Raw genomic sequence first — 11494 nt, 5'->3', positions numbered from 1 at the left:
ATTCATAAAATTGTAAAGGATTGTAGAGACCCACACGTGACGGGGAGACCCAAAAAACGCCATTTATGTTCTCCTTATTACAGTTTTTCTTGGATGCACTGCTTTCAGTACCAGTAAGATGTATTTACATCTTTTTTTGTCCAATATTCTTTTATCCCTTTATGTTTAGCTATATCAATCTTATCTAACCAGGGCCTTCATAATGCGTAATGCAGAGACAGAGTTGGGCGGTCCGTCCTGGGGGCGGACGGGTCCGGCTCTCCCACCCAGTCGGACGCACATTTTTGGGGGGAGGGGTGCTTTTGAGGGGGTTGAAAAGTTTTTTTTTTTTTTAAGGGTTCAATTAACAAAGGCTGGAGGTATATTTTAGTCCGGCCCACGAATTGTACCTTGTGTGATGTGTTGATCGCAGAAATTGCCTCATGTAGCAGCTCGCTAGCCTGGGTGACTATAATGAGAGGTGGTTACACAGAATGCGTCAAAAGCGGCATAACCAACTGTTCGTGTATGATGAGACGTGACACCGCAGCGTGCGTTCAAGCGTACCACAATCCCTATAACACCAACAGTGCGCTCTTACTTGCATTGGGCACGTTCAAGGAGAAGAAGGAAGAAGTAGGAGACTAATAAAACCATAATAAGCCCATAATGGGGTAAGCGGATTTGTAAATTAGCCAGCTAATGATGTTTAGATAAACTTGTACCGTCCCCCACCCAAAAGAAATACACTGATAACGATTCAATATACATTTTCCACAAAACATACATGTACATAAACAAAAAACATTAAATGACTTTATTGCAAGCCAATGTTACAAAGTATAGCAGGTCAACAAAATTTTTTTTTTTAAATTCTCATAGGGGACAGAGAGCATATTGAAAGGACGCTGCTGTGGATGCTGACAGTAGAGGGCAGCAAAGACTAACTCTGTAACAGGCTTGAAATGAAAACACTTCTACAAATGTATACAGTTATAATCCCAGCTATGTGGGGTGAATAAATATGAATGATGGGATCCGAATATTTCTTCCGACATTAGTAGTAGATTTGTTCAGTCATGAATATGACTCAAACTGAAGGGTTATTACAGAACAGTATGTGGTCATATAAAAGTTGTCAAACATAATGTTCACAAGTACTTATAAGAATAGACCAAAAGTTAACTTTTCTCTTGTGGTGTATTAAAAAAATACAAACAAATGCTTCGGGCATGAGACTCCCTAATGGTGCAAAACATTTTCCAAAACAAGCCACATCAATCACCCAATGTATTCCCTTGGGGGCTACAATAAGTGGCCTTTAAAAAAAAGACCTGTAATACATTTATTTATTTAAGATTAATCACTTTTTAACAAACACAAACAGGCCTCTAATGGAACAGCTATGCACGAAAATTTTGCATTTAAAAAGATGGATGTTATTAAATATTTTTTACATTGAAATGTCATTCTAAAAATGTAGCTGAATAGGGCAGCATTAACACAGAGTCCAAACATCTTAACCGGGCAAGCTAGTACAAATATAAACACAAGTAGCTATTTTGTGTTCCAAATTCCATCTGACAGCATGCTCCACATTGTACGGGACCACTCCTTAGTGTCAATGTTTTCCACACGAGTGCTCAGTACGCCAAGCAACACATCATTCCTGGAGGATATCCACAGCGTGATGAGAGTCATGGGAAAGAAATATGAATGAAAAGTCAACATTGCTTTTCTTGCCATGAGCCTCCATGTTTGGTTAGGTGCACTCGCTGTTAGGCAGTGCTAAGATCGGTAGCCGTACGTCGATGCATCTAGAAGGGCAGAAGGAAAACACACATGAGCCAAAATAGTGGTAAAATTAAGAGTTTGTATTCGCGCAAAGTGCAGCACCAGAACGAAAGCATGCCACAGTCGTCGTAAAATAAAACATTTTACTTTTTTTTTTTAATTACTAGTTCCATGACCTGTCTCAGTTTTCAGATTAATCTGAACTTTCATGTGTGGTCAGGATGAATCTGAAGGATTTAGAATCAGAATCAGTCTGACTGGCTGCATTTACAAAACATGGTTCAAGAGACCAAATTTATATTTTATTTATGCGCCATGACAGTGCATGCAGAAAAAAAATATAATAATAATAATAAATATTTTCAAATCAAAATCAGGTCTTCATCATACATGGTTACAAATTTTATTTGAATCCAAAATCTGCCAATGTGACATCAGGGTAAAGGTACACATTGGATAAAACCTCTTTCAATTTAAAAAAAAAAACTGAAAAAAAAGATTTAGGCACTACATTGAAATAGGTTATTTGAGCAAATTTTTCATTGATTGTGAGTGATCCCCAAATGATGCATGCAGCATGTTTCAAACGAAAACATTCTCTTCCAACAGCAGTCCCAGAACGCATGTACAACAAGTGAACTTCGCAATGTAGAAATATCCTGTTAAAATTCTCACTGGGCATGTTTTTATAACATTTATGGTATACTGCATGTTGTTTAGGGTGGGACCAATAAACGCACAGAGCTTGCTGCTCACCTGAGGCAAATTTTGCCGTGCAACACAGTCCCTCTCCACGTGCGGTCTTGTAAATGGGTGACACGCACACCCGTGCAGAAGGAGGGATGTTGGTGAGTCGCGTCGACAGAGAGTTGGGAGGCAAGTAGAAAGAAGAGCGCTCAGCCACTCTTTGTTTTCCTTCCCAGCTGAGCCAGTAGCCCCTCAAACCATCAAAGCTGCCTTTCCAGTCCACCTGCACCGAGTGGCTGTCCACTGTGGTCAGCTGCAGGTCAGCCAGGGCCGGAGTTACTGCAAAACAAATCAGAATTTAGGAGGCATACACCAATAATATCCAAAATAAATAAATAAATAAATACTCCCCCTTAAAAGCCATTAAGTCGGCTGTAACAACTTCTGCTCGGACCAAACAGACGGAAAAAACTACAGGACCACCAACTGGTCTTCTGAGGCCCATATCGTATTTGATTGCTTAAAGAAACTGTCTAATTCCTAATACTCTGAAATTTGAATTACATCTGTCATCGCCACTGATTCTGAAGGCCCAGCGCAGATCAGATTGACATTGCACCATATAAACGCTCCGATCGGATTGGACAAAAAAATGGAATAGCCAAACAAGTCCTGGAAGCAGTGCAAGCAAGAGAAATTCTACAAAATGAAGCAAGGAGTTTTTTTGTTTTTGTTTTTTTTTTAAGTAAGTTTAAGAAAGTGAATTTAGGTCCGTGCTTCTGCTGGAGCAGAAAAGGCCTCGTTGGTCCCGATTAATCCGCCATTGTTAGTTAGCCACCAAGTTGTTCATATAGCTCACCTTCCTGCGTGCAGGCTTTTACCGACATTGCCTTCTCTTTGCCTGATGAATGTCGGGCGCTAACGGTGACCAAGTAGGTGCTATCTGGTTGGAGGTTCTTGAGGAGCGTGGAGTTTTGCCGTTTGTCCACTGTGACAGTATGCAACTTTCCAGTGGGTAGGGCAGAGTATTCTATGTAGTAACTTGTGACAGCCTCGGGCTGGAGAGGACCCCAGCTCACTCGAACACTGGTCGGCCCCGACTCTGAGATCGTGACCATAGCAGGACTCTGGACCTCTGGTGGCACGGCGAGACCAAAGAAAATCAAAGGAAATATCACATTTTCATGCCGCAAAGTTTACAGGGTTTAAAATCCAACCTGATTGTGTCGTGAAGGTGACCGACAGAGTGTTAAAAGCTTGTTCATTGGACTCTGGCGTCAAAGTGGCAGTATAGGTGGTGTCAGACTTCAGGCCAGTTAGCCTGACAGTGTTGGAATCTGATGACTGGACCAGTCTCTGGTACTGGCTACCACCAGTGCTCGGACTGGTCCCAGGCCCGCTTCCTCCACTCCCTGTCCCGCCTGATGGAAGCGGACCGAAGCGGATCTCGTAGAAGCCATTCAAACCGGACAGAACTGGTCGCCACTGGAGCGTGGCTGCGTTGGACGACACGTCTCGGACATTTATACGCTCGGCACGGATTATCTCTGTGGAAGATGTAATGGAAAAATATGTTAATAAAAGTGGTCGTTCAGTAGTAGCCTGCAGACTAAAATGAGAGTCTAACGTGCTTTTTCAAAAATCAATGTACCAATATGACATACAGTAGATTCATAGTAAAATATGACAAATACCTAACAAGCAGGCACTGCAGTACATGAATTGAATTCCTCAGATTTTAGGCTGCCAAAAATCATCATCTCTTGTTTGTACCCCAAAGTCTAATGAAGAAAATGCTATGCTGTTTTTTTTTTGTGGCCATTGCATTCCATGGGGCGTGCCAGCAGAATCACAAGGTCAGACAGACCCAATAAATATATACCTGTATCTTTAACAAGTACATTTATAGAAATTAATTATGCAGTACACTCTGTACTTGCCCCCAATTAAAAAATCACTATGCAAAAACTGCAATATCATTCAGACGATGGCGCAAGACTGAGTGCTAAAAATGTCTCCGCTAGAGACAAGAAACCAAAGCGCAAACCCTCTTGGGTTTCTCAACGCATTCATAACCCCTGCAAGAAGACCTTGACATAGCCAACCCAGTCAGACCAAAATAATGACACAGAGATGACGCTATCTGGACATGTGAAGTTATCTGTTGGTCTTTGTTATGATGAATCCATTCATGCAATGCAACGTGGCTTTGAGCCGCAGTATCAATGTCAAATGTTGAGGAGTCCCGGGGGGGTGTCAAGGCAGCTACCTAATCTGGCACAGGCAAACTGGGCAGGTTCTTCAGTCTATATATAGGAAAGAATATATGCTTCTGTATGTGTCTTGTCTGACACAGTGGCGTGGGATGTAACAACTCATTAATCCCTGAATAGATCATGCTCTCTCATTACACATGCGCTCAGCCATACTCTGGATTGCCATCCAGTGTTCATGTCTGCAGCAGCATGCATGGAACTTGGGTGAAGTACAGCAACTCGAAATGCAACTCATGATATGAGGATGGTACTTCCAACTGGTCATTGCAGTTTGGAGGAAAAATGTTCATGTCCATCCAAGAGCAATGGCCTTGCACTAGCGAGATGACTCAGCATAGTTTATTGGTGGCTTTACAAGACAGAGCAAGTTTGTATCGTAAATAAATGGATGTAATTTTGCCTCATTATTGTTACTGAAAGCTGCATTGACAATTTTACTGGATCTAAAACAAACCCAGTCGTATAAATAGAATAAATGCAAATAATATTCGCTTGTTGTTGCACCTTAGACTGGTAGCTCTCCGGTCTCGTTGTACACTAAGTATAATGACAATAAAGGGCATTCTGATTCTGATGAAAAAATAATAATAAAACAAAATGTTGACAGTTCAAAGGGGAAGTCACGTCAAACATTTTCTTTTATAATATTTTCTACGTGCCCCCAATAGTCCAATGACGTTATTCAGATTGATGTTGCGTTTGTGGAATATGAATTAAGTAGCAAAATAAACACTTTTTTTTTCCATCTCAGGGGGCAGCCATTTCGCCACCTGCTGTCGACTGAAAATGACATCACAGTGCCTAAGTGCTCAACTTGCAAATGTCGCATGACCAAACACAGAAAACCTGTGAGCCGCGATTGGTCGTTTGCACTCCACAGCAAGGGGCAAAATGTCCGCCCCCAGCAATGAATAAAGAAAAGGGTGGATTGTTCTGCTTAATTCATATTCCGCATTCCACAAATGCAATATTCATCAGAATAGGGAATTTGGACAAGTGGGGGGGCAGAGAAAATATATTTTTAAAGAAAATATTTGACTTGACTTCCCCTTTAAGTACATTTGCACATTTGAAAATAGTCACAATTTTTGGATTAATTTTTACATTTAAAGAAACAAATATGCATTATGTTTTACATCCATATGTACATGTCTCCATGTACTGCATGGACTCCATTCAGGAAAAAAAATAATGCTTGGACAATACATTGCGAATGACTGTATTCATTTTGGGATCCTGTTATTAAATGTAAATGTAAAATTTGGGGAATACTAAAAATCACAAATTTGTGGTAATGTTCTCAAAACTGTTTTAACAGCAACACATCACTCCAGTCAAAGCAATTATAACAAGTGTCTAATTAGATTGCTCTAATGTTGTCCATCTCATGCGTTTATGATCTTTTATTAAATAGATTTCAGACACCTTCTTAGTCTTAGCCCTTGATAAACATCCAACTCACCGATGATGGCATCCCGCAAATCCTCTAAGATGATGCTCATGTCATCAATGTCCACGAAGTACAGGTGGTTCTCAGCAGGAGGCGACACAACTTGCCTCAACACCTGATAGTTACCATGACCGGTGGAGACCACCAGCACGGCCACACCCTCCTCCCTCAGCTCAGCCGTTGGGCCAATCACATCACCCGGTTTCACTCCATCTGTCATCCACACCAGCACCCTAGGCAGCCCCGGACGAGCCCGGTCCCCAGGTCCTGGTCTCAGCACTCGATTCTTTGCAATCTTCAGTGCTTCTACGGTGTTGGTGTCCCCCCTGAGGGGTTTGGTGGCCCTCAAAGACCCCTGCAGGCCACTTTGAGTGCGGAAGGTATCAAAGCCGAACTCAAGGCGTGGTTGGGTGCCCACCTGTAGAAGTCCAATCCTCACCTGATCCTCCCCCAGGGAAAACGGCAGGATGAGTTCAGAGAGGAAGTCGAGCATGCGGGAGTGTTCATAGGACGACACGCTACCGGAGGAATCCAACAGGAAAAGGACGTCCCCCTCGCAGCAGTTAAGAACTGAGCACAAAAATATGAGAGGGTGACAGAAAGTTAAAAGTCACGCATTGATTTGTCAGATGACTTACAGTTGAAGGTGATTTACATATTATAGGAGGGGGGGATTATTTATTTTGATCTATTATATGCAAAAATGTATTTATTTATCTTGTAAACTTGAGTCAATAACTGTGCAGCTCTCTACTTAAGTAATTTTCTGAATCTATCTTTACAATTCAACAGGGACTGAGCTTTGGAAAAAAAATGTGTACATGGAAAACTTTGAGAGGACATTCCTTTTCTTCTTCACACTATTTATGCCTATAATTAACCACATCAAAATTACACATCTGCACCCATCTGGATCTTGAAATCGTTCTCGGAACTCCCCCCCACAATCACATATGTGACTCTTTAAAATTACTCTCCAAACAGGTTGCTTGTGATGTTAATCTAAAATCGCAATCCCAACAGTTTCAATGTTTTCCAGAGGTTGCCTTTCATTGACTTAAATATAGATATTGCACACTCTTGACACCAGCATCCGATATCGCAACTCCCACCCGAAAAAAAGTTTTATAAAATGAGTTTAAAACGAGAGATTGCAATTACAGAGATGATAAGGCAAAGGCACAACAAATATAGCAACCCCAAAGTGAAACCGTCAATATGATCTCACCAGAGGTGGAGTGTTTATAAAAAGCTCCCAAGCTAAGCAATAAGAGTCGCCTCTCCGTTTTTTCAGTGAGTTACTTATAACACCAAGGAGGTCATGTTTCGTCTGGTTCATGTTTTTCTTGTTTGATCAGTTTCGATGTTTCAAAGGGTTAAAGAGTAAATTAGCACACATGCGGGAAGTGGGTACCAAATTATGATTATTTGTCTGGAGGGTGTCGCGTGAGAGAAGAAAGGAGGTTGGGAGAAGGAACAAAAAAAAAAAAAAAAAGAGGGGCGGTCTGCGGGTAGTTCCATGTGGGAGACGGGAAGGAATGTTTAGATGGTCATGCACGGCGCGCAGAAAGTGACATCAAATGAGGGAGAATATAACAATATGGTGTGCCCGATTTTCACACCATGACTGGGAGCAAAGAAAGCAAACTTGTATATGTCAGATATCAGACAGGCGCTCAGAGAGCAACCACAAAAACGATCCTAATCAGAATTACAGAATAACTTTTTTTCATCCTACTTGAATGTTGTGACAAATTGTAAAGTTGGAAGGTTTCACCGTGTGCGGCAAGGCGCGGAGCCATACACAATTGTAACACACACACCCACACACACACACTCACGCATAACTGCTTGCTGCTTGGTTATCCATAAGCATAGAGAATTCTTTACAATAAGTCTCACTGTTTGGACTTTGGAGCGTGTGGGGCTTCACCATATCACAATAACTGGACCCCCACCCCACCATCTGCACCTTTGTGTAGGTATGCTGTTATCTTAAACATCTGTAGATCCAACATAAAGGTTGGACGTGCAAAGGCGTCATGCTTGGCAGGTAACCTAGAGGAATTGAAAATGGAGGGCACTATGGAGTCGGTTCTGAGAGAGAGCCTGCTGTCTCTCTCTTTTAATTCATTCCGAATGCGTTTGATGGGTTTAAAGGTCAGGGGCTGTCAGTTTGCTCCACACCAAACTCATCCAAGCAAATCTTTATGGACGGTGGAAAAAGAATTTTCCTAAACGTTTTGGTAAGATTAAGTATTAATAACTTAAGAGAAGCGTCTTCTCCAGTCGTTCTGAAACCTTTTACATCTGGTACCAGCTAAAAATAAGTGACACCATCATGCACAACATTAAAACAGAAGCGTTGTGGGACTTCATGAAAATAAAATTATAGCGAGTCACTGTAATGTTATGCACAGTTTAAACATTTTGACACTGGAACTAAACATCTGAAAATTATCTAAAAAGTAAAACACAACTGAACTGGTGTAGTGATTCTCTCAGACAAAAGTCTGACTGATTAACTGACTGATTATGATGTGTCTCAATACTTTGGTAACCGTTTTCGAGTTCATGAACAGTGCAGTGACTAGACCCATAAGAAATTCATTACGGATTTATTGGTGGACTCCTTAGCACTTGACTGACTTGATGATTGAAAGATGAAGCCTCCCGTGGCCACCGCACCCCTTAGTTTCGCAACCTGCACAACACATGGGGAGGATATTTGGGGGAGTAAATGTAAAGTGCAGATTGCTTTATGGTACTACAGAAAACAATCTGCTGGATTCTAATGTTCATTTTACTAAATAAGGCCATTGTTTTCAAAATTCACTAGTATTCGAGCAAATTTGCCTTTATTTCTACTTTTTTTTAAAATTATTTCATTCTTTGAATTAAAAGAAAGGAAAGGGGGCAGAAATACAGAAAGTTGAAAAAAATAACATCTACCCTTTACAAATGAATGAACAACAATTACATTCAAGACACACCCACAAATATAATTTAACAATACATAACAAAAATCAATTAACTCTCGAGATTACTAAACTATAATCTATAAATTGTACCACAGTATCAAGTAGATTTTTTCAGCAACAGCACTTTTACAGATTACTTGAAAATAGATATGAACTGAAATGTTTTAATTTGACAATCAAGATTGTTCCACAAATGGATACCTTGAATTTAAATCCGCTTTTCCTTATTACATATTTAGGTTGAGTCGATGACATGCACATATTAACAGGTGCTCAATTTCTTTTTTTATGCTGAAGTTTGCATGTGTGTGTGTGGTGGGGGAGATTAACTCGATCATCCCCTATTCGTGGACATAGCAAAGTGGCAGCATCTCACTCACAACTCCTATATTAATTCTCCATGACAGACTCAGCGGTTATAATGTACCACTGAGTTTAGCCTGCTAGATGCTTGAAGTTTTTGTTTTGAAGGAACCATCTATTTGTGTTGTAATAACATTATGACATGTCATATTTTTCATAGATAGATAGATATCTATCTATCTAAGTGACAATTAAAAGACCGATTGACACATTGATGGAATTTTTTGTTGCATCAAATAAACTAGAGATGTCAAAATTAAGCGATTAGTCATTCATCAATTATTCTCTGATTTCGGTAGTCCTTCAACAGCTGTTTTTACAATACCATTAGTGTACATACATACATACATATATACATATACATACATACATACATATATATATATATATATATATATATATATATATATAAACTTAAAAAAAATAGGTTACACTAAGCTTCAGGCTTTTATGCGAAATCAAAACGGCCATCTCTGATCTTTTGTCTGCCGTTTTCCTAATTGCCACTATTGCATATTGCATGGTCCTTTGTTCAACTATACTGTACGTTATTGTGTTCGAACATTTTATGAGCGTCTTATCGTTCAGTCTTGAACCTCCCCCAGCGGACACACTTTTTTTTTTCAATTGAATTTAAATTGGACTCACCTCCCTCAGGTGCACCAGCCTGTGCGTTCAAAGTTTTCGGGAGCCAATATATGAGCAACCATGTCAGCACCCAGTGTCTCTCCATTACTGCTGCGACAAATCTGATGGTCCACTCCACCCAGATGATTACATGAAATTAAAACAATTCGGTGCTGCTGTGGCGTAGAAGGACGACTATAAATCCACCAAATCCGGCAGGAGCGTCGAACTCCCAAATTTGAAAACGAAAATCCCAGTCAGAGCATGATTGAATACTTCTGTCTTTCACGTTTGATATCTTCGCTTAATTTGTACAAACTCATCAAGGAGAACGCTCGGAAATAAAAATTTAAGTTAGACGCCGAGTTCGCCCTCAGAGTAATCTGACGGTGCCCCGCCATGCAAATAAGGCTGAGATAGTGATGTCAAAGTCGCGGGAATAAAGTGTTGCGTTTCCGGTAATGTGAGGATTTCAAAATAAAATAAGCGCTCACAGACAGGAAGACCCCACTTCTGGTCTAATCAGAAGCACAGACCTACACTCTCTACTTAAATTACATGCAACGTTTTTTTTCTCAATGAAATAAACAGCTTTGATCTATCATATTCGTTTGGTCATCACAAAACATGTTCCAACTAAAACACTTTGATGATGACTATCATGTGTTTTATTGAACTTGTCAAAGTTGTCAGATAAATTCACCCGTTTAACCGAGAAAGCAAGTACAGTAAGTGCCACATTTCTTACAATTAAAGTGCGTGCAATTCAATTGCATGAGCACTTGTGAAGGCAGCATTTCTGCCACATTGAGGTGGAGGTTGAGGAGGACCCAAACGCAGGAAAGCAAGGATTTGAATGGTGTTTAATTGAAATATAAAAAGACAAGCAAGGTACTGGGAGCAACAAAAATATTTAAAAAAAAAGGCAAAATAACAAGGATCAACAAAACAAGGACTAGAAAAGAAACTAAATACTATGACCGTGACTAAGACTGAGAACACTGAAAAACTCAAAGAACCGGATGACAGACAATTAATAGGAGACAGGACACCTTGACATGAATAGCAACTGACCGGGACAACAACAAGGACAACGACAGCGACAATGGACTAACAAGAAGTGAAAGCAACTAGGGAACTAAATACAAACACAGAAACGAGACAACGAGGAGCACCTGAACAAGACACAAAGGGTTGGAGGGAGCTGATTGGTTCACACTTGGGAGTGAGACGACAAGCACAGGTGAACACAATCAGAGCACAAGACAAACACTTTAAGAAAAACATGAAACTAAATATTAAATCAAAAATAACATGACAGTTTCAACACAAAGCTA

General features: G+C 40.4%; 1 protein-coding gene across 1 annotated transcript; it reads right to left on the bottom strand.

Annotated features, from left to right (window-relative positions):
* Nucleotides 1-773: 773 nt before the first annotated feature.
* On the bottom strand, nt 774-10639 carry vwa1 (von Willebrand factor A domain containing 1). Its single transcript, XM_088292216.1, has 6 exons — nt 10179-10639; nt 6199-6756; nt 3678-4007; nt 3320-3595; nt 2530-2799; nt 774-1796 (listed from the first exon to the last, which is right to left on the bottom strand). The coding sequence occupies exons 1-6, from the start codon at nt 10261-10263 to the stop codon at nt 1768-1770; spliced, it is 1548 nt and encodes a 515-aa protein (XP_088148342.1). The 5' UTR covers nt 10264-10639; the 3' UTR covers nt 774-1767.
* Between the last annotated feature and the right edge of the window lie 855 nt (nt 10640-11494).

Source organism: Idiotropiscis lumnitzeri, chromosome 3, assembly GCF_059441095.1.
Source record: "Idiotropiscis lumnitzeri isolate Australia: NSW breed Sydney's pygmy pipehorse chromosome 3, RoL_Ilum_1.0, whole genome shotgun sequence".
NCBI classification, from domain to species: domain Eukaryota; kingdom Metazoa; phylum Chordata; class Actinopteri; order Syngnathiformes; family Syngnathidae; genus Idiotropiscis; species Idiotropiscis lumnitzeri.
The sequence above is the reverse complement of the archived record's forward strand: the minus strand, read 5'-3'. Positions and strand labels throughout refer to the sequence as shown.

What these genes read in the sequence shown, in the direction of transcription:
- vwa1 (XM_088292216.1), bottom strand. Translation starts at nt 10,263, where the DNA reads ATGGAGAGACACTGGGTGCTGACATGGTTGCTCATATATTGGCTCCCG. An exon ending in GGCTGGTGCACCTGAGGGAG is followed by an intron (nt 6,757 to 10,178) that starts GTGAGTCCAATT and finishes TTTTGTGCTCAG; the next exon opens with TTCTTAACTGCTGCGAGGGG. An exon ending in CACCTTCACGACACAATCAG is followed by an intron (nt 3,596 to 3,677) that starts GTTGGATTTTAA and finishes CCGTGCCACCAG; the next exon opens with AGGTCCAGAGTCCTGCTATG.